This window comes from Passer montanus, unplaced genomic scaffold (assembly GCF_014805655.1).
Source record: "Passer montanus isolate IOZ18808 unplaced genomic scaffold, ASM1480565v1 scaffold11, whole genome shotgun sequence".
NCBI lineage: Eukaryota > Metazoa > Chordata > Aves > Passeriformes > Passeridae > Passer > Passer montanus.
In genome coordinates this window covers 2,714,357-2,737,032 of record NW_024357613.1, presented here as the reverse complement: position 1 = coordinate 2,737,032, position 22,676 = coordinate 2,714,357, and the positions used below count along the sequence as shown (strand labels likewise).

Here is a 22,676-nt window from a genome sequence, read left to right as displayed (position 1 = left end):
GGGCGTCTGGGTTATGTTAGTGGAGTTTTGGGTGGAGAGGTGGGATGTTTGAGCTCTTCTTTTTTTCTCTTGGCAGAGCCTGATGCTGTACATGGGAGGGAAAGCCCTGTCTGCGTTCAGAGCAGACTCTCTCAGGTGCATCTGAAACCTGTGGACATGGTCTGATCAGCCTTTGCAGTGTTTTTGAGGTGGCTTTGAGTTACAACACAAACAACCGTGGCTTCTATAAGGCCAGAGATCTGTCTCTCTGGATCAGGGGATGCCTGGGGCCAGATTTGGCCCCTGCTGCCATTTAATCCTCTTTCTTTTGGCCTTCAGACCTTGCTAATGCAGCATCTCCTTCCCTGTTGCTTTTCACATTGCTCAAGGAGGTGAACTTTTCCCTGCCTCCCTGGAAGCAGATTTGGAGCGAATTTGTCTGCATTCTCTGATCCACCAGTTTCTTTGCTTTCTGAGATCTCCCTGAGCAACTTCCCAGTCCTCTGGACCGTGTCCCTCAGTGTTAGGCAGGACCAGGCTTGTCCTGGTTCAAGGCTTCCTTCTGTGTCATGGATGCTCTGGTCTCGTGGGGAGCAAAGAGCAGAAAGTCACTGGGATTTCAGCGCTGCCCAGAGTCATGCAGCCCTGCGACACAGTTACAGTGCCAGCACAAGAGGAGTCACCCATAACCTGAAAGATGCAAGGATGAAATATGAAGTGCAGGAGGACAGGGACAGTGCGTTTGGGACTGGGCTGAACACCACATTCTCCCAGGACCACAGCCATAAGGGGGAAGTCAGTTGTGGTGCATCAACACCTCCTCACACGAGTGACAGGGATGAGAAAGAAGGGACGGAGGGACAGCACCTGCCGCCCCTGCTCTCTGGTGCTGTTGCCCGGCCCAGCTTGCATCGGCAGGAGAAATAGTCTTCCCTTCCTCCCCAGATGCGCACCTCTCACCACCCTTCGGCTCCTCTAGCCGCTCTCACCTCTCAGTTCCCAGCGGGAGTGGGAGAGCTCGGCAGCCTCCCGGTGAAAGCAGAGTTCAGAAAGGGTCCCACCCCGGCCCCTGCTCCGCGGCTCGGGCAGCGCTCCTGGGACGCTCAGGGCCGGCGGGCTGCTGAGGGGCAGCGAGGGCGGCGGTGCCGGGGTCGGAGCAGCCGCACCGGGCACGGGCGATCCCCTCGCACGGCCGCCGTGCAACAAGTCCCGGCGCCGGGCAGCGGGAGCACAGCCCGCCGAGCGCCTCCGGGCGCCGGCCGGCCCTGCCCTGCTCCCCCCGGGCCAGCCTGCGGCTCCCGCGGCAGGACGGCGGTCCGGCTGCCCTGAGGGAAGGCTGGAGGCTGGCCCGGCTCGGCCCGGCCCGGCTCACAGCCCAGGCCCGCTCCCCGCCGGCTGCCGGCACAGCCGCGGCCCGGGCCGGGGCAAGGGCAAGGGCAGGGGCGGACGGCGGGCGGGCTCCACCTCAGCACGGGAAAATGCAAAAGAAACGGCATCTTGATCCGTTCATTCTGCTTTCTTTTTTTCTTCTGTTGTGTTTTTTTTCTGCGTTTTTTTGTTGCTTTTTGGGGTTTTTTTGCGGGGGGGGTGGGGAGTTGTCGCTTTTTATGACAGCGAGGGCACAAGGCGAGTGAGGAGGCGGAATCGTCTCGGCAGCCGCTGCATTTTGTGTGGAAGCCGCTCGGGGGTTCATTAATATCATTAGCATTTAACCCCCTCCCTGCCCCCTCCCCTTGGCAGCGCGGGGTGACGTCACGCGGCGGCAGGAGTTGGGGGAAAGCGAGGGAAGCTCAGTGGGCAAGGGGCGTCCCTCTCCCCTCCCCGCCGCTGCCTGTCACAGCCTCTCTGCTGATATTATAGGGGCCGAAGCCTGGAGCTCAAAGCGCGAAGTCAGCCAGTGTAATGAACTTCTGGAAACCTTTCCCTTTTTATACCATTCAGTTTCTGAGAGGCAGAGACTGCCTCCTCTGACGCCTTTTCCCCCCTTCCATTATTTTTCCAGGCTCTGATCTCCCTGCTTGCTGCACCGAGGCGCTCGGCGCAGAGCCCCGCTCCCTATCCTACCTTCTCCTTCGCCTCATTGTTGTCCTGGCTGCTGTGGCTCTCGCTTGCCTTCCAGGAGCGCGGTGGCGAGCACAGTCGCAGCCCCAGCACCCTCCCAGGGTCCCGAGAGCATCTGCTCGGAGAGGGGCAGCCAGCGGCCGCCGACTTTGGGTCACTTCGTTGTTCTTTTTCCTTTTTCCTTTTTTTTCTTTTTTTTTTTTTTTTTTCCTTTTGCTCCACTTTTCTCTCCGCGCCCCCCACCCCCTTTCCGCGTCCCCGCAGCGTGTCCCCTTCCCTGGGGAGGACATCGCCGGGGGAGCGGGGCTGCGGCGAGGATGTGCCGGCCCCCGCGGCGGAGCCAGCAGTGAGCACCCAAGGGAGGCACCTGCCCCGCGGAGCAGGGGGGCCCCGGGGGGGCCGCACCGCCTCGCCCCGGCGCCGACACTTCTCCCCGAGTTTAGCGACTCACGGGGGCTTCGAGCATGAGCAAGCCGGCGGGATCAACAAGTGGGTAATAACGCGGTGGAGGCTTCGAGCAGCCTTTCCGAGGCCGGCTGCAGCCTGGCCTGGGGGGCGGGAGGTGGAGGGGAGGGAGAGGAAGGGGAGGGGGGGTTGTGGCTTGGGTTTGCACCCCCCCACACCCCGCGCCCAATTGAAAAAGAAGTGTATATTTCCAACCGGAGTGGCAACGAATATATAGGCTCGGGGTTGCCCCGATGGAGTTTGGGCCTGGGGCTTGCAAAAAGCCGTTTTCCATCTGCGTGCCCCGGCTTTCCGGGCTGGGAACAGGGCAGAAGCCCGTGGGCAGCGAGCACCCGGGAAGGCGGCTCCGCGACGGCGGGGAGGGGGCTGGTCCCGCCGGGACGCGGCCGGGTACGTGCGGGTCTCCGGCACAGGGGTGAAGGCGGAAGGTTTGGGTTTAAAAGGCGTTTCGGCGTTTAAACGTGCTGGTTTTCTCACGGACTTTATGCAATCTTCTGCGACATAATGATTTCTTTTTAAGAGTTTGAAACTCCGGTCACTCAATTACACGGAATCGCGTAAGCAACTCAGTCGAAGGAGGATTTAAATGCAATACTTTGCACACCATTCCCAGTTACAACAAATAATCCTGCAACGAGGAAAGCAGAAACAACTTAAAAGTCACATTTTCCTTAATCCTAAATCCATGCACCTCATAACTGGGGAATTTAAAGCATGACTAACCGCTCTTACAGAATGGCTCAATTCGTATAATCCCAACGGGACTTTCGGAGTTTGTAATATGGATGGAGTCAGTAACAAAGGGGGGAAAAATACCCAATCCAATTTAATGTCTGACAAGTGATGGATCGGACAGCTATTTCCTCTGCGCTCCGACAGGCTCCCGGGGTTGCGGAGTGGCGGCCAAGGGAGGCAAATCTCCCTCCCGCCGCGGTACCTGCCACCGGCCGCCCCCCGCCAGCCCCGCGGCCTTCTCCTCGCCGCTGCCCTCCATTATTTTGACCCGAGTCCGCCCTTTGTCCGCGGGGGCCGGGAAGCCGGGGAGGAGGGAGGGGGCGCGGCGGCGGGGCCGGGGGCCGCGGCGCGGAGCCCCCGGCGCTGCGGCCGAGCTGCCGCCGCCTCGGCGGCGCTGGCTCGTCCTCTTCCTCCGCGGAGCCGAGGGCGGCATCTGTTTGCCCCGGCGCCGCGAGGAAGGAAATAAAATTGTAGTCGAGGTACCAAGGTACTGCTAAAAGGGGAAGGGGACGGGGGCTAAAAAACCTGCGGCGGCCGGGGCTGCTTCGGCCCACTGCGTTCCGCAGGCTGCCCGAGGCAGCCGCAGCGGGATCGGGCCCTGCTGTCGGGGCTATCGGGGCTCCTGGCAGGTTTCTGAGTGATGAGGAAGGGGCAGGAAGCACCGGGAGTCTTGTCCCCAAAGGGCGGCGGAGCTTCTGCCGGAGACATTTTGCGGAGGTGAAAACGCGCCAGGCTGGATCGCTCCTCCGGCCCCACGGCGCTGAGCGAGCCCCCGGCCACCGCCGCCGCTTTCACTGATGACCCCCTGACCCCGGGGACCTCCCGAAAGGGACCCCGAGGACCGGCTCAGTCAAACCCCACGGGGATGGGGACACGCTGGGTCTCCTCAGCGCCGGGGCCCGAGCCCAGCCGGCCTCGGCAGCGCATGCAAAAGCCCGACCAGCTGTCCCGGGGCCTGGGCCATCGTCCCGGGGGTCCTGAGGGGCTCCCGAGCCAGGGGGCTGCGTCTTGGCTTTTCTGCCCGCCGGTGGGCGCCCGGCGATGTCAACTGCGATGTCTGCCTGGGTGGTAACAAGACCCCATCCCGCCGTCCCCCGAGCCCAGACTAACTTCTTTCAACAGCCTCTGATGGTAATTACAGTAATCGGGGCTGCCATATATCCTTTAAGCAATTATGACACACAAAAAAAGCCCCCAAGGACCCCCTGTCGTGGGATGTTCAAAACGGTTTCCCTGCTGAACAGAAATCCCATTTTCTTAGCGCTAAAACTTCTGAGACGAAGCGGTACCTCGGGGAACCGGAGCGCTTTTAAACAGAGTTAATCAGTTATCGCATGACCCCCGTGTCAAGCTTACATTTTTCCCTTCCCACCCCCCGCCCTGCCTCTTACCCGTCTATTTATTTCATATTTTGCCCAGCAAGAAAGTTTTCTCATAACAGCCCCCGCGGGGCAGGGGTGGAGGGGGTGGGCGGCAGGACGGGGCGGCCCCGCACAGGCGGACGCGGGGGGCTCCAGCCGCTCCCTCCGCCGTGCCCCCCAGCCCGAACACCGCCTCGCCGGGGGCCACGGAGCTGAGCAGACCGGCCACGCTGCTGCGGCGGCTGGAAACCTGCTTATATGGGTTTGGTGAGGTGCTCCAGGTGCTACGGCGGGAATACGGGGACGTGTAAGGAATATATGGGCCGCACGCCTATATGCATGGTGTGGATATGTACATACATAGTGCATAGGATATTTTTTTTCCCCCAAAGCGGCTCCCAAACTTAAAATCTGTGTGGGTAAAACTAACACGAGTTTCTTCCGTCTCCGCTGGCCGACTTAAGGGCCGGCAGAGGAGCCGGCCGGCCGGGGAAGCGGGGAGCCGGTGACTGCCCGGTGCCGGGGGTGGCGGTCACACGGCGGGCCCGGGGCGCGGCCGCGGGAAGGGAAGGGAGCGGCCGTGGGACGGGGGCGCGGGGGCAGCGCCGGGCTCGGCACCGGGCTGCAGCACCGCTGCACGTACCGCTTCAGTGTCTGTGCCCCCACCCCCAGCCTGCCCCTCCTCCTCCTCCTCCTTTGTGTGCGTGCGTGTGGATCCTCTCTCTCCCCGTGGATGCTAAGGACTGGAGAGGGAAGTCGGGCGCTTTCCCCCGTTTGCATTGTGCGATATCCGAATTCCCATGCTACACTTTTTGACGGGTCACTGGTGCCCCAATAGGCAGGTGGCAAGGAGGGCTTGTAATTACACACTCCCAGAAACCGTGCCTTGGCCTCAGCCCTCCTCACGGGCGCCTACCTGCAGCTCCAAAGCCGCGGTTTGCTCGCAGGCAGTGGTGTGCGGGGGGGCATCCTTCAGCTGCGCTCCTTATTAATTGCGCAAAAGTTTTCTATTCTTTAACCTCTCTCCCCCACTCCCACCTTCCCTCCCTCCGCCACCCCTCCCTCTCGCAGTCCCTAACCTAATCCCCGTCCCTCTCGCCGTGTTGTGTATAGCAGCTGTCGGGTTTCATTTAGGGGAGAAGCTGGCAGCTTGTGCTCATTGGAGGCAGTCAAACGAGTTTCAATGGGCAAAATCATTAAGTTAACACTTTATCTAATGTCCCTATTGTCTGCCAGCAGGCATTGTCTTAGAACCTTAGCGCAGACATGTCTGAAAGTATCTCGGCTCCTAAATTCTCTAGGGAGCGAGAGGAGCCCCTGCGGCCTGTTTCCATTGCCCCCTCCCGCCCCCCAGCACTGCTCCCCACGCTGCCGCTTTTCCCCCTCCATCCTCATCCAGCCGCTATCCCTGAACTACTTCCAAATAAATATAGCGGCCCCGAGAGCTCTCCGTTGGAGTTTGGAGACCAAGACTTGGTGAGAGGGACTGAATTTCTAATTTAAGCTCTGGTAAGAGGGAAGAAGTCTGTTTGAGGCAGAGGGAAAGGAGAAGAGAAGAGGAAATATTAAAGGAAAAAGAAAAAGTAAACAAGGAAAAGGAAGAGAATAAGAAAAAGAAAACATGGGAAAGGAAAATGAAATAAAAAGAAAATAACAAATTAAAGGAAAAAGATAGCAAGGACAATTAAAAGAAACATGATAGCGAAAAGAAATTAAAAGAGAAAAATTAAAGGAAATAGAAAAATTAAAATAAATGAAAAAAGAAAATAAAATGAAAGAGAAAAAGAAAAAAGAAAAAAAAAGAAAAAGAAACAGCAGAAGAGAGGGAAAAAATCCAAAAAAAAAAACCAAACCAAAAACCAAAAACAAACAAACAAAAAAACACACCAAGAAAAAAAAATCCCACCCAAAAAAAACCAAACGGAGAAAAGGCAGAAGCCGAGCGGGGTTTTGGCGGGTTTCTTAAACCGGGCTGCAATCGTCTCTGTGCGAGTTTTTGCATCTCCCTGAGAGTATTTGCCATTCTAGCCGAAGCCGGTGCGAAGGCAGCGCCGCGCGGAGCGGAGCGGAGCGGGCCGGAGGGACCCTGCCCGCCCGCCAGGCGCACAGCTCCGCGGGCTCCTCCGCGCACAAAACGCAGACGGAAAGTTTTGCTGCAGGTTTCGGGGTGAAGAAAATGGCACGCCTTCTCTGCCGTGGAAATCAGCCCCCTTTCGCTAGGGTTGCTAGCGGGGAGAGGAGGTTGCTTGGCTTCCCGATCATTTGATTTTGTTTTGGTTTGGTTTATTCTGTGTATCGGTATCCTGACTGCTCTCCTGCCCAGGGAAAGTGCCGTCCTGTTTGCCGAGCGCCAGAAAGCCAGAGAAACACACTCCCCCTCAGCAAACCCCCCGAATTCCCTCCCCTCCCCCCTCAACCTCACTTCTTGCAGGCAAGACTGCTGCTCCCGCTGCTGTAATCTTCCCTTCCAAAATGGGTCTTGGCGATTATAGAAGATCCAAATAAACGTAGCGGGGCATGAATAATGCTCATTGTAGAAAACTGACACTTGCTCAAGGAAAAGAAAGTTGGCTATAAAATCACTTCATTATTTGCTTGTACTGCGGCTCTGGGGCTAATCCCTCCGGAGGTCAGATTGCTGAGAGCTCTCTCTCTCCCTCTTTCCCTTCTCTGCTTTCAGGTCGCATTTTAGACATCCCTTGCAAAGTGTGTGGGGACCGCAGCTCCGGAAAGCACTATGGGGTTTATGCCTGCGATGGGTGCTCGGGATTTTTCAAGAGGAGCATCAGGAGGAATAGGACCTATGTTTGCAAATCAGGAAATCAGGTACCAGCAGCAGCCTGGCCCCCTCACCGCCTGCACCCCCTACCCTGCATGTCCCCAGGGCCCGCACTGCCCTTGCCCTACCAACAGAGAGACTCCCGCAGCAAGGTGCAGCAGCCGCGCAGCCTCGCCCTCCGCCGCCAGGGGTCCCGGGCCGAGGCCGGGCGCTGGGTGCCCCAGCCCGCCTCCCCCTGCACGCCCCCCGCCCCAGCCCAGCGGAGAGGACGGGGGAGATGCGCAGGGAGAAGGAGGGATGCGGGCAGCGGCAGGCACAGCCAGCCCATCGCCCGGCTATGGGAGGACAGAGAGGGGCAGCCTCCCGGTAAGCCTCAGCACAGCCAGGCGATGGACAACCATGGGTCTACACGCCGGCGTGCCGTGCCCGCGCCCAGGCGGAGGCAGCCCCGCTTTTCCCCTTCTGCTCCGGCCGGGCTCCTTCCCACTGCCGGGGCGTCCCCGCGGGGATGTGAGGCTGGCATCGCGGAGGGATGCGCGGGGCCCCGAGGGGGCGGCGCCGCCGTCGCTGTCTCGGGTGCTGAAGGCGGCCCGGCCCGCCCCGCCCGGCCCGCCCTGTCCCGGGGCCGAGCACCTGGCACGGCCCGCCCTGTCCCGGGGCCGAGCACCTGGCACGGCCCGGCTCGGCACGCGGGGCCGGCGGGGTGGGCGCGCTGCTGCCCCCGGCCCGACGGCTGGCTGTGTTGCAGGGAGGTTGCCCGGTGGACAAGACGCACAGGAACCAGTGCCGAGCCTGCCGGCTGAAGAAGTGCCTGGAGGTCAACATGAACAAAGATGGTACCTGCTCCCCCTCTCCCGGGGCTGGGGTGGCGGGGCAGCAGGAGGGAGCTGCTCCGACCTGAGGAGCGCTCTGTCACTGCCGTGTCTCCTTGGCCCGGCCATCCCGCGGCAGGCTCAGACACTGCTCCCCAGACAGCCCCCGGGCGGCGGGGGGCACAGGGCTGGCCTCGGGAAGTTGCAGGGAGGGAGGGAAGCCCGGCCGAGCGGGGCGGGGCACCCAGCGCGGACCCCCGAGGTGACTCCCTCGCCTCTCTCTGATGCCCACAGCCGTGCAGCACGAGCGGGGGCCCCGCACGTCGACCATACGGAAGCAGGTGGCTCTCTACTTCCGCGGGCACAAGGAGGAGAGCGGCGGAGCCCCGCACTTCCCCGCTGCCGCCCTGCCGGCACCCGCCTTCTTCACCGCCGTCTCCCAGCTGGAGCCCCATGGCCTGGAGCTGGCCGCTGTCACTGGCACCCCGGAGAGACAGGCTCTGGTGGGCCTGGCACAGCCCACCCCAAAGGTCAGCCACTGCCCTGGCCCCCGGCGGGCTGCAAACCTTGCTGCTGAGGTGCCTGCAACCTGTCGGCTCCTTCCTGCCTCTGGGGTGGACATGGCAAACAGCAAGGCTTGAAGCTTTGTGGGTTGTGGTGGGGACTTCTGTTACACCCCTAAAGGCTGTGAGGGGATGAGGTGCAACACCCTCTGGAGAAGTGCTATGCAGCAGGAGCAACTGAGAACCTGCTCCATACAAACCCTGTCTCATGCATTCTGATACCTTCACTGATGCAGAAATGCTCCTCCTGCCTGGAGCCCATCCACAAGTCAGTTTTAAACCTTGTTTCACAAGGAATGCAATCCCTGTGAATGAGTTTTCTTCAGAGAAATGCCAATCTCCATGGTGGTGTAGTTCAGAAAGTACTTTGTGTACTGACCAAAGCCTGCAGCTTGTCCCCACAGACACAAAACCCAAACTTGGCTAAGCTGGCTCTCTGCACTTCTTGGTTGTGACATTTCCTGAGCAGCCCAGTGGAAGCACTGCTGTGGCCTCAACTGCACAGGAATTAGCTGAAAGGTGATGTTTTTCATTAGCCCATTTGCAATGGCAGTTTGTGTCTTCACAGCATGCAGAAAATCACAGAAGCAGCTGCTTAAATAGTTCTGCATTTTCAGAGCTGGTACATAGCTTGGCAGAACCCATCATAAACGTGATCACAGCATATAGTTTTACGTGGTAATTTTGAAAAATGCTGAATCAGAATTTATTTGGCAAGAAAATGTAGCACACACTGGAAAACATAACTCCATTCAAAGCCTACACAGCCTCTAGATAGTTGTGCTTGGCTCTGTGCATCTACTTACAACCTATTGCAGTCAGGGAGCAAGATGAAGGTTTAGGCTAAATGAATATTTACTGCTTTGCTGAGCAGGGCTGGAATGCTAAATCAGCTTCTGAAGCAAGGTTACAAACTACGTGTTGTCAATCAAACTTTTATTCTTCAAACTCTGCTATCAGAGGTGTTCTATTGTGTAACAGAGTAAAGCATGACACATCATTTTGGGACACTTTTTCTCTTTGATGCAATAATTTCATTCTCCTTTCAACCTCCTGCTCTGAACAGTTTCTTTAGTACAGCTCATCCACATGGATAAGCAGCAAGGAGCAGTTTGGAGTGAGCCCACTGCAAGCAATGCCCTCTGCTTGCAGAACACGAGAGTGCACACTCTGTACCGGGCATGAGCAGGAGCACTGAATGTAGGGGAGAGGAAGAGCAGGCTGCCTTGGTGGCACTGTATGAAATGGCTTTATTTTCTCTTTGATATTAGTACCCACATGAAGTCAACGGCACCCCTATGTATCTCTACGAAGTGGCCACTGAATCCGTCTGCGAGTCAGCAGCCAGACTTCTGTTCATGAGCATCAAGTGGGCCAAAAGTGTCCCAGCCTTCTCCACCTTGTCCTTACAAGACCAGGTAAGGCAATGGCAGTGGGAGTGGCAACGGCCTGGCCTGCCTGTTAAAGAAGGCTCAGACTTCAGCTGGGTCCTGGACTTCCAGCCCTAGACTTTGATATCTGTAATGGACTTCAGCAGCTCTGAAGTTCAGTGCAGCGTTTCAGTCTGTCCCTGAAAACCAGGTAGTGATTTAGAAACTGCTTTCCTCCAACTTTTATCTCATGAAGCAAGTGAAAAACCAAGCCAGGAAAAAGTAATCTAACATAAAACTAATATTATGGAAAGACAAGTGCTAGAGGAGAAATCACCAGGCTGCAGACCAAACTTAGTATGTCCAAACTGCTGTTCTACTTGTAGGACAACTTTTCCTTCCATAAAATGGGGAATAGCATCTTACTTTGCTATTTAGGGATGAGAAATGCTTAGCTAAGTTCATGGTCTCAGGATATGACTGAGGTTTCTGAAGACCAATTCTCCTCCTCCTCCTCCTCTACCAGTTCTTCCTCTTCCTCCTCCCCCTCCTCTCCTCGTCCTCCTTCTCCTCCTCCTCTTCTCCTCTCCTCTCAACTGTTTACACATTTTTTCCTTATTCACCTTGGCTTACAATTATATCAATATGGTGGAAGCAGTATTTGGCCAGCCCCCAATATTTTTTACCATTAATTAAAATATTCCTTAATATGTTTTATTTTCCTCTATGATAATTTCCCTTTGCCTCAAGTAAATCATAGGTGAACCACACAAGATGAAACAATTTCTTAATGACTTGATTCTTGATGAGGACTCAGTGTGCATTGTATAATGCACCAATTTTTAAAAAAGTAATCAGATAATTGTAAAATGGAAGGGTGGAAATCTGCACAAAGCTCCAATCATAAAAGACATCTATTACTTTGATATGATTGAGCTAATTTACCAAAATGGTAACTACAAAAACTGTGCCATAGATGTTACATAGCAATCGTCAGAGGAACTAGTTCCTCTCCCCAGAAGCACATTACAAGTGCTGCAGTTGATATGTAAATATGTATATTGAGCTACAAGAAAAGAGCTTCCTAGAAAACCAAGAATGCTTTCAATCTAAAGGTAAATAATGATGGTCACAATGAGTTATAAAGCTAAGGTATATAAAAATGTTCATTTTCTAGAACCAAACCCACATCTTGAAATTCTCATTGTGAAATTAGTCAAAGAGGAATGCTGCTCAGCTTTACCTGCAGTCCTGCTATGCAGTGAGGATGAGGGGAGAGATGAGATGGGGCCTGGAAGGTCACACTTACCAGCAGGAAAACAACAATCCTAGTGTGGCATCCTGCTGCTCTCTAATGGTGTCTTCTGCTGCCACTAATCCTGTGGAGCACTGGGTCTGTCACAGCGAGCAACCAAAGAAACAGGCTCATGTCAGGGACAAGAAGCAGGTGTGTTCAGCAGCCCTGGCACACAGGGCTGGGTCCATCTCAGGACCAGGGATGTCCACAGGAGGCTCCCTAGGCAAAGGGTTTATCTGACATAATAGGGAGACATTTCCCACACCATCATCTCTGTTAGTGTGCAGAGGAGGAGGCAGCAGGATCTGGAAGGGGACATCTCCATGGTGTGTGACCAAGCACACCTCAAACAGCACAGCCTGCTTATTTACCATAGGCACCACAGTGCTCCCATTAAATAACTCACTACCTCTTTCACTGTCATAGCAGGGACTAATCTTAGTGAATAGCATATTAAAAACACAGCCTTTCCTTAACATCACTCTCACTTGCTGTAGCTCCTTGAAAGTCAGCTTCCTCAAAACTCTGAGCTGCTCAGCTCAAAAGCTTTGATGTGGGCCTCTTCCTGCATGATTCCCCTGTCAGGAGAGCTGGAGAAGAAATAATTCTGATTTTAATCACCTTATTTCGTGAATAATCATACAGATTATTTTTATAACATTGCAATTGCTTTATTTAATTTGACAATGGCCCAGCTGTAAATGTCTGCATTTCTCTTTTGGTGTCCCTGACATCTGTCTGAGGAGAGACTAAAATATTTTCCTGAATTTTCCTCCTTTTTTTTCTGCTCTTCTAAAAAGGCAAGTGCACTGTAATTTCAGGACTCTGGGGCAGTTTTATCTTGAAGGCAGGGAAATAAATAGAAACAAATTTACTGATAAAACACAAGGCTGAGTATTGTTGCATTCTTACCTCTGATAAAACAGAGGCTGTGTCGCTTCCCTAGATTCATACAGATAAGTCCATCTTGAACTGGAAACCACACAACAAAAAATGTCATGCTTCTAGTGCTGCTGGCCTGCACACCTGCCCACGTTATCTGTGAGACAGGTTGGACCCAGTGCAGGTCCCCAACAAAAGGTCACACCAAGGATGGGCATGATTAAGAAGCAAAACCAGTTGTTCAAAAAGCCTGGTATTTGTTGTTTCTTTGAAGAAGGAGGGCTGAGTATGACTTCAGCATGAATTATTTTAATTGGTGGTTTTACAGACTTATGCATAGGCATGAAGAAAGCTTTAGCTATTGGAATAGTCTCTTATTTCTAAAGTCTTCTGACTTTAAAGGCTTAGCGGGAAACAAAATATGAAATTGATATCTTCCAGGAACCACCATTTATTGCCATTGTATCTGCATGAATGAATGACAAAAAAAGAGCAAATGAAAGCAAATGACAAAAGCAAATGAAAGGCTGGCGAATCATTTCCTATGTCTTACAGACACCTGCACAACCATCAGGTGGGATTATCCAGAGGAGGGACTGGGTTTGCAGGCTGCAGTCGTTAGGAAACTTAAGACTAGATTCATCTGCTCTCAGAAGAAAGCTGAGATGGGCACCACACTCCAGACACAGCACTCCCTCCCTGTCTCCATTTCAGGCAATAATCTGGGCAGTTTTTGATACTGTAAAATCCAATATAAGTGTTTCAAACCACAACTGTATGCAGAGACACGAGTATCATCATGTCACAATTTCTTTAGGTCATGGAGAAGTTCTGCAAAGCACATAGGGTAAAAAGGCATGAAATGGACATAACCCTGCAGTGACAATTTGAGAGCAGAGACTCTGAGAATTCAGATTGGAACAGGATGGTTTAATACCATCCAATACCCTTCCATGTAATCATGGAATCACAGGTGGGGTCAGCTTGGAAGGGATTACATGTGATCCAATCTCCCTGCTCAAGCAAGGTCATCACTCACATAGCACATGGCATAGGACTGTGTCCAGGCAGTTCTTAAATATCTCTGGAGAGAGAGACTCTACAACCACTTTGGGTCACCTCTTCCAGTGCTTGGTACACAGTAAAGAAGTTTTTCCTCATATTCAGGTAGAATTTCCTGTGCAGTTTCTGCCCATTGCCTGGTGTCCTAGTGGCTGGCAAGAAGTAACACTGTCCTGAATAGCAATATTGTTAAGAGTTTGCACATATATGAAGGATTTGCTTTTCCTGATGCTTTCTGTATCACCTACTACTTTCACATATCTGATTCCAAGGATATCATCATTAATTTGGTACAGCATCTTTTTTTACTTAATTCTTCTTTACAGACTCTTTACAAACCCTCCTTCCTCTTTTCCTAATAAGCTAAGCTGCTGATAGTTTCAGGGACCATAGCAACGATTGCAGGTTTTAGGGTTTTGGTTTGGTGGCTTCATTTTCTTTACTGCTTGAGTTTTGGGCAATCTGCTTTCACTGCATGGAGCTGCTAGAAGATACCTTCTGAGCCCACTACAGTTCTCACCCCTTCCAATCTCTCTCACCCTATTTTGTCACACGATTTTGTCACACATGGTCCCGGCAACATGTACACACCACACCACCACGTGCCTGTCCTTTGGCCATGCACTTCAGCTGAACCAGAGGTCCTCCAATCCTTTCTTAAGAGCTGGTCTGGGCTAACAATCCACAGATGCCCTCAAGACTAAACATGTCCATTCTGGCTTTGCCAGTCTGCATTTCCAGAGGTCTTGTCTCCTCTTCAGATGCACCACTGCCTCTTCAGGGAAATCACAAGCGCTGCCTCAGAAAAAACAGAGAAAAACACATCCTCCATACAGACATGCAATATGCAAAAACTGCAGAGAACTAGCAAAGCTGTCAGCATAGGTGCCTGGATATTTGCATCTCTGAAAGGAAACAGCTCTTAATGCCTGGAATTTCTGAGTGATTTTAAGCAAAAAAGCAGAAAAACAGGTGACACTGAGAAATTGTTTGTGTGTTCAGATGCTGTGCTTGACAGATATAGAAACTGGTTAGTAAGGAAGGGTTTATAAGATGGATGTGTGCTCTAAAGCACTGATCTCTACACTGATCCAGGATATTATCCAGGCTTTTCTTCACAAAATTGTGCCTTCCCGAGGGAAAGGAGTGTAATCCCCAGAGAGCAAGAGGAAAGACCTGTCCTAGAACAGCTGTATAAGTGCTGAGGGGGTCAAGAAGAGAACCCACACCATGCTGAGAAAGCAGGTGTGTTCATGTTGTGAGCAAATGCTCTGGGGAAAGAGTTCTCTCTTTCTTTCTCTTCCCTTTTAGTCCACAACATGGTGCACAGTGAGCCAGCCCTCAGTGTTTTTCTACAATGCATAGACTTATTTCTAGACACCTTCTCAAAAGGCTAAGAGAAGAGCTAATGAATGCTGTGGGGGAAATACCATGACAGGCATTTAAAGTAGTTTTTAAAATAACAGAAATTTACATATTTAAATTGTTTATAAATCTATAAATTATACACTATGTTATATTGTACATCTATTGTATGACAGCTGATGCTTTTGGAAGATGCTTGGAGAGAACTGTTTGTTCTAGGAATAGCACAATGGGCCATTCCAGTTGATGCTAACACTCTACTGGCTGTATCTGGTAAGAATTGCACAATTTAATGACTTTGTTACAAAAATTACCATAAAAATACATTACTGAAAAAAGAACAACATGTAAAGAATAACAAATTCCTACTGAACAATAGAGCATACCTGTCATTTATAAATCTATATTTAAATGCAAATAATGTTGTTTTGTTGTATTCATGACTGCTTGCATTGTCATTTAAATGCAAATTACTGTGTTTGTTATCATCCAAGAGAAGATTTTATATTAACTTTCATACAATATAGTCAGTTTACATGGAACCAGATAGACAAGTGTGACAATAGAGAGGACATTGATACAGAGGATTTTGTCAGAAATCAATATGAAATAAAGCAAATGCCTTTAATATTATTTATTTCATCTGTTTCTGTTTCAGGCATGAACGGTGACAATACAGATTCTCAGAAGCTGAATAAAATTATTTCAGAAATACAGGCCTTACAGGAGGTTGTGGCTAGATTTAGACAACTTCGGCTAGATGCTACTGAATTTGCCTGTCTCAAATGCATTGTCACTTTCAAAGCTGGTAAGCAGAAAGGATCTCTCACTTGTCTGGTCTGATAACTATGAGGTTGCTGCTTTAAAGTGATGTTTTCAACCAGGAATAGCTTTGAATCACCCAGTAGGTTTCCCCATATTGAATTCCATTAGTCATTGCTGCATTTTGAAAGGGCTGACAGTGGAGTGCTGGGGAACTAATGGGAACGTTTAATTTCCATTGATAGCACTAGCTGAACTGTTTTGATCCACCCAAGAGTCAAGCTGAACTAGTAACTGATCTGCTTTCCAGTGCCCACACACAGTGGTTCTGAACTGAGGAGTTTCCGAAATGCTGCCGCCATAGCAGCCCTTCAAGATGAAGCCCAGCTCACCCTGAACAGCTACATTCACACCAGGTCAGTGCTGTCTTCTGTCAATGCCTCTGGCAAGTGTAGGGGTAAAATCCTGCTCTCATTGCACGGAAGGTGGCATTTGCACTGACTGAAATGGGGACCAGGCTGCTACAGAGAGTATACATTGGCTGTCAGCCTGCTGGGATTTCTGAAATAGAACCACAGAAAATGTTGGAAAGGATCCTTAAAATCATCCAGTTCAACCATCAATGCTGCCAAGTCCATCAATAAATCATGTTCCCAAGTGCCACATCTACATGTTTTAATGGATGATGACTCCACCATTTCCCTGGGCAGCCTGTTCCAATGCTTGACAACCTTCTTGGGAAATAAATTTTTCCTAATATCCAAATTAAACCTCCATTGGTGCAACTTGAGGCCATTTCCTCTTGTCCTATTTTTTGTGACTGGGAGCAGGGATCAAAACCCACGTCACTACAATTTCCTTTCAGGTAGAGAGTGATAAAGCCTCCTCCTAGCCTCCTTTTCTTCAGACTAAACAACTGCAACTGCCTTAGCTGTCGCTCTAGACCCTTAACCAGGACTTGTGCTCTAGACCCTTAACCATCTTTGTTGCTTCTCTCCAAGTGTGCTCCAGCACATCGGTGTTTTTAAACAAACAGAAAGGTGTTAAACAAACAGAAAGGTGTTAAAAGGAGCACTCTTGCTCTGGGAAGTAATAATGGCTGTGCAACACTTTGCATTTTGTTCAGAGGGCTACATTTTCCTCTATATTTTATTCAATCAGATACCACTAAAAGTAATGCTCAAAACATTGCATCTCAGACAGTATGAGTGCCTTTCACACACGATCTCCAGCTCCCATATAACCTCCTCCATTTTGCAGACACAGAAAGAAGGACACAAGGAGCTTAAGTGGCTCTTCCAAGATGCTGCCTGGAATTTGTGATCAGGTTCAAATGAAAATGCCAGAATTTGTGAATCCCATTGTGGTGCTGCAGCCAAGTCCTTTAGTTGCAGTGGAAGTCCATGAGACTAAAACAGTTGGAGATGGAAGAGTGGAAGGAGAACTTTTATACAATTTTTTCCCTCTGAAGCTTTTATTTGCTATCATAGTAGCTCTGTCAGGCAGAAGTCCTATCAGTACCACAGATTAGATGGTAGCAGTCTCTGAAGCACTTCTGTTAGTCTACAGGGAATGGCCTGCACTGGGGATGGAAGTAAAAATGCAAATTCCATCCAGGTATGGCTGCTTCAGAGCAAAAAGAGTAACTGAGCAACTGCTGCATAGCAGTCTCTTCCTGTTCTTAAGGAAGGCCTTTTCCATGAAGATTGCTCCTTGGAGACTTTAAATGAAACAGGGCCCGTTGGAGAGAGAAGCCAGGGAGGAATACATAGCCACATCTTCCCTTCCAAGGGAACAACTTTTCCACAGCATTTCTGTGTTGCTGGAACTATTTAGATACTGTGCTACCCAGTGTATGTTGTAAACAATATCCTTTTACAAGGGAAAAGGCAGTCCACTAACAGGACTCTCACTCAGACTCCATGGTGAGAGGGCTTTCAGCCTGTGTGTTTCATCCTCAGGCTTGAATTTATCCTGCTGCCAATGTCACTGCAGCATCAGCCCTTTGATCCCAGTGGAGATGCTCTCAAGAGGATGCAAGGAAGGGCAGTCTGGGGAAGCAGCATGTTTCTCCAAACAACCTACACTTCCCTTTAGGGAAACTACTGTAAGCAGAAGTTTGAGAATCACTGTTGTGAAGACAGTGTAAGCACAGCTAAAAATGCACATCCTATGCTGTGCTGGCTTCAAAAGCTGGGAGAAAGGATGGAAAACATCCCATGCACAAACACATTACCTAGGGAAAAGCACAGCTTCTTTATCAAAAACTTTCCTTACAAATGTCAATTGGTATTGAATATATCTGCCAACCAAAAGGGGGCAAAATGATTACCATGACAATCCAGCTAGTTCTAAACTACTTCAAATGACAGGGCAGTTACTACAAGTCAAGCTCTTTCCTGTACTGCATTGAGAACATTGCTGTATGAGGGACACACCAGAGCAGGTCCAGTTTTTGCATTCCTGCTGCTCTAGGGGAATGAACAAAGGAGCTAAACAAAACTCAGAAACCTTGTCCTATGTTCTGCTGACTGCCATGGAGAGTTTTCCTTGGAGTCAACCACGTTCCTCACACAAGTACAAAACACAGGGTTTTGGCAGTGTCCTGGGGTGACAATAGTATCCCACTAGATTCTGGGTCATTCTAGACCATGCAGACTGCACTTAGGTTGAGATTTTGGGGTTTCCTCCCAAATTTGTCTCAAACTGGGACACATAGGTAGCATCACCTGTGCAATTTAGTAAATATTGGTCTTTTTCTATAAAATAAAGTCCTTAATTTAAAAAATTCTGTAAAACTTCAACAAAATTCTTTTTCTCTCTGTCTCCTAGGTATCCCACACAACCCTGTCGTTTTGGAAAACTTCTATTGCTTTTACCAGCTTTACGTTCAATTAGTCCATCTACAATAGAAGAAGTGTTTTTCAAAAAGACCATTGGGAATGTACCAATTACAAGACTGCTTTCAGATATGTACAAATCCAGTGACATATAAATTACCTTCAAATAAACAATCAGGATGGACAGTTTGAGAAGAACTTTTATCTATGGAGAATAAGCCTCAACTAACAAAATCTACGGGAAGCATAAGCCTGGGAATGTTTAGTCCTTAAACTCATTGACAAAAAATACCCCAGTAGATATGATTCTGCTGCTCTGAACAGAGTGATTTAGATCATGGAGAGAATGCTTTGTTCTACAGAAAAAGTGAAAAGTGGTTGGAATTTGGCTGCTATTCCTGTTACTACAGGATGGAGGCAATTCAGATGCCAGTCATAGTTAACAAAGACTCTGCTATTCTCTCATTCAACTGGCAGATCTGAGACAAAATGTGAAAGAAGGTACTTTAGCTTGTTCAGTATTTGGAACCGGGTGACCAAACTTGGCTTCTGTTGTAACACAAGATGCGGTGGCCTTCAGAATTGTTTTAAAAGTAGCCTATGTTGGGAAAATGTTTTTAATATGATAGGCAACATTTGAGACCAAGTTACCAAAACATTGCTTCTGCTATAAAGCATCATGAAGTGGCCTTCAGAACTGATTAAAAGGTAGCTTATGACGGCAGCTCCATTCTTTCTACAAAATGAACTGGTGATCTTTGACGCAGATGTCACCACAATTTGTTCGGTTAACATCTCAAAGACAGAAGAGCTTTATACATTTCCTCCCTGACCTTCCCTCCTTCTTCTTCCACACACAGACATAATTCAAACACACACACACACCCACACCTGAAAAGAGACAACACAAGAAAGGAAGACTAAAACAGCAAAACCAAATACAATGGAGATGACCGCTTCAGTGATCTGCTGGCTGTCCCGTTGGCACAGTGCTGAAACCAAAGGCAACGGTGGCCAAACTCTTTGTCAATGAGATGTGCAGAGAAATGAAATGACTATAAAAAAAATCAATGGAAGGAATTTTATTTCAAAGAAATAAAGGTTGTTGACTGATACAATGCTAACAATTTCCAAAAGTCTCCAATGCCTTTTTAGAAAACTCCAGGTTCTAATTTTGAAGCCTTGTTTGCCTACATCCTCTCACACACAAAAATGTTACAAGCTGCTTATTTGATGTACGAATAATGTAGAAAAAAAAACATTTAAAGATAGCTGCTGTACTTTTCAAAATTTGATTTGTTATTAGGAACTAGCACTGAGAAAGATCAGCACTTGAACTATCATAGAATGAGTAAAACTTTTCCTGTACAAAGTGGATTAACCGATTTGTGAAGTTAAAAAGTTGTACTCATTGTATTTACAAAGAATAAAAATATATGAATTTAAATTAATTTCCATTGTTCTTTCAACTGTTGTCCTTAATCTGCTTCTTTCACTGTCTCCTACTTACCAGGGAATAGAAGTACTCCTTACAAAAATGAATTGCCCTAGATCCTGTGGTTTCCATCATCAGAGGTATTTAAAAACAGATTAGACAAACATTAAAGGAATAGCTTAGGTGATCCTGCCTTGTGAGATCCTACATGGAGCTATTTTATGTAATTCAAATAAATACCAGCTGCAAGGTTTCTTTCTCAAGAAGGTGTCAGGTAGCTTTTTCTAGGATACAACATTAAGTGCATCAGAGGCCTACCCCAGTATGTGCCTTCTGTTGCCTGTTATTGCAATTTTTAGTACCAGTGAACTGTGCAGCTAACAAAAGGTGATGAGTACAAAAGTACTGCTTCAGTTAAAAAGACTGAGGTGTTATTAAGGTGTCTAACTGCATAATCACACCAAAGAAAGAGGGAAACAACTCCTAATGAACACAACAACTTGGCAATAGTAGGAGGGAAATGCATTGTTCATATGGCAATGAGTAACTGAAGAACTATGCTTGCTAAAATGACAGGTAGAAATACACTGTGTGCATTGACAGCTCACTGGTTTGCAGTGTCAAGGAATACAGGTCACAAGTGAAATCCTAGCTCTGCTGACTTCCAAGCTCAAAAATCTCACATGTTTCAGAGGTCAAAGTTTTAACCCCAGCTCTCTTCCATTTGCAGTCTGCTGGGTCTCACATTCTATCTTTTCCAAGACAGACCATAAATATACAAGATGAGTCACAGGCTATGGGACCTCAAAGTATCTTCTGTACAAACTAGCTTGGAGCACTTAAAAATGCACTTACCACAGGCAGAGCACATTCTTAGATAGAAATCAACAAACTGTTTATAATCCATTCTTCCTGCACCTGTAATAATCTTCAACTATTTTCTGCTCTCTACACTAAAAAGAATATAATAGGGCAGAAAAATCAATTGCAGTTCTCCAACTCTGTGACAATTCAGCCTATGAACTAGAGAAGTAAAACCCAGTGCTGCACAGAATCCATCACAGAACATTCATTTCAGTAAGATTCATGCTGCTGTCCCAGAGCAGCAATAAACATGAACTACATCCACCCTGCTAGACAACCAGACAATCACAGCCTCCAGTTTGCTGTAGTCCCTATGTTGCCCAGGCTAGAGGACAAAACAGAGCATACTGGCAAAGCAGGCAGGGCAATGGCACCACACCCATATCTCACCCTCTTACCTGCAAGACCTGGCCCAGCTGCAGAGCAGACTCACAAGCTGGGAACAATGCCCAGATCCCTATGGTTGAGGCACAGCTAATCTCAGACTACCTCTTGCTCCCACTGCTGCACGTTGCACTGAAGCACAGCCAGTTACACCACAGCAGAATTAGGGTCTCTAGCTAGCCTTGAAGGACTTAAGGCTAGGAGGGATCCCAGAGTGCTATGCAAATGCCCTGTCACTCTAAGAGACTAATGCTCCAAAGTCCTCACTTTGGAAATAGGAATACTTTGACATCAAGCATGCAGCTTTCCCCTCTTCAGCTTAAATATTTTAGTTTTTTTAATGGCAAATGACAGAGATTGTGTCATCATCTTTCAGGTTTAAGATGTGGCATTTACTTTGATTTCCGAAAGAAGCTTCTCTCAGAAAATAACATTTGAGAAAAGAAAAATAACTTACTCTGTATCTAAACCTACATAATGAAACTTCAATATATTTAATCCTTCCTTCCCCCTTTTCAAGAGTAACTCAAGTTTTAGGGGTGATTCAACAAGGAGAGGGAAATTTGGAAATTATTTACATTATCAAAAACATCTTAAAAAGCAACAGCCCTGGGCTGCAAATGGACAGTTTGGTCAGTTTTGGTCCTTGGTTTCATGAATAGAACAGTTAGAGAGAATCAGCATAGTCTCAGTTAAGTATGAGGTTTCCACCTAAATTTAAATTATGCAGAGTAATTACTCAAGCATCTATCTATTCAGTGCAGCTAATCATTAGTACTATGTGTAATCCAGCCAGCCACCACTGCCTTGTCAGTTCAGTCTTTTACATTCAGATTTCCATAAATGAGGTTAATGGTCTTACTTAAAAGAAGCTACTAATTTTGCCAGGAAGTTTGTAGGATGCTCTTTACAGAGGTGTCATAAGAAGGAAAAAAGCAGCAGAGCTGAGTCTAAGCCAACACATAGCTACCAAATAGCACGACACACTAGAGTAGATTGCTACTAGAATAATCTGGAATCTGCTGACAAGAGCATCTGGATAGGCAACTTCCATGTCACATTTGGAAGACTAAGGAAGCTTCTCTAGCTCACTTCCCTCCTGTATAAAAGACAACTTCAGCAGTGCTGCCTGTGAATTGCAGTTCAGCCACCCAACACCTGCACTGCACCAGTGGTGAAACCAGCTCACCCCTCCTTCAGTGTTCAGGGAAGTGGTCTGTGATCACATCTTACAGCAGACTTGTATGAGTTCATGTTCCTAATTCTATTTGTAGAGCAGAGCTATTTTAATTTAGGAATAACATCATAATATAAGTCATGTAAACATTCCTTTATAGGATGGCATACTTTTCACTACCTATTTGAAGCTGGATTGATGCTTCTCATGCCAAGTAGAAAGGTACCATTTTCTCAAAGTTATTAAAGTCACAGATCTGTTGATTGCCTCTCATGAGTGGTATTCCAGCTTTGGTTCCACAACACAGGAACAGCATTTTATAGCTTTATGTATTCTTTAACCCTTCCAGAGTGAGTGCCAGCATCTAAGGGTATTTAGTGCTGGCTGTTAGTGATACACAGCTACATTGTGGAAGAGCATCGCAGTGAGGCTGTAACACCAATTCACTTGCATAGTCAAGTCCCACCTCCTCAGAAAGCATGA

At 48.8% G+C, this 22,676-nt stretch overlaps 1 protein-coding gene across 2 annotated transcripts; it reads left to right on the top strand.

Moving 5' to 3' along the window:
• Positions 1 to 1,698: 1,698 nt before the first annotated feature.
• NR2E1 (nuclear receptor subfamily 2 group E member 1) lies at positions 1,699 to 22,556 on the top strand. 2 transcript variants are annotated; one of them, XM_039728430.1, is made up of 9 exons: positions 1,699 to 2,529; positions 7,282 to 7,427; positions 8,129 to 8,216; positions 8,487 to 8,722; positions 10,027 to 10,173; positions 14,908 to 15,004; positions 15,390 to 15,539; positions 15,804 to 15,909; positions 18,326 to 22,556. In XM_039728430.1, exons 1-9 carry the CDS (start codon positions 2,505 to 2,507, stop codon positions 18,486 to 18,488), a joined length of 1,158 nt encoding a protein of 385 aa, XP_039584364.1. In that variant the 5' UTR covers positions 1,699 to 2,504; the 3' UTR covers positions 18,489 to 22,556. The 2 variants fall into 2 exon arrangements, with proteins under 2 accessions (XP_039584364.1, XP_039584355.1); XM_039728421.1 differs by lacking the exon at positions 1,699 to 2,529 and adding an exon at positions 4,822 to 4,953.
• Positions 22,557 to 22,676: the final 120 nt, after the last annotated feature.

Bases quoted from the DNA above. Each gene is read 5' to 3' on its own strand.
- NR2E1 (XM_039728421.1), top strand. From the start codon at position 4,860: ATGGGTTTGGTGAGGTGCTCCAGGTGCTACGGCGGGAATACGGGGACG. The intron at 8,217-8,486 runs GTACCTGCTCCC...TGATGCCCACAG, and splicing joins GGTCAACATGAACAAAGATG to CCGTGCAGCACGAGCGGGGG. The intron at 10,174-14,907 runs GTAAGGCAATGG...ATTGTATGACAG, and splicing joins CCTTGTCCTTACAAGACCAG to CTGATGCTTTTGGAAGATGC.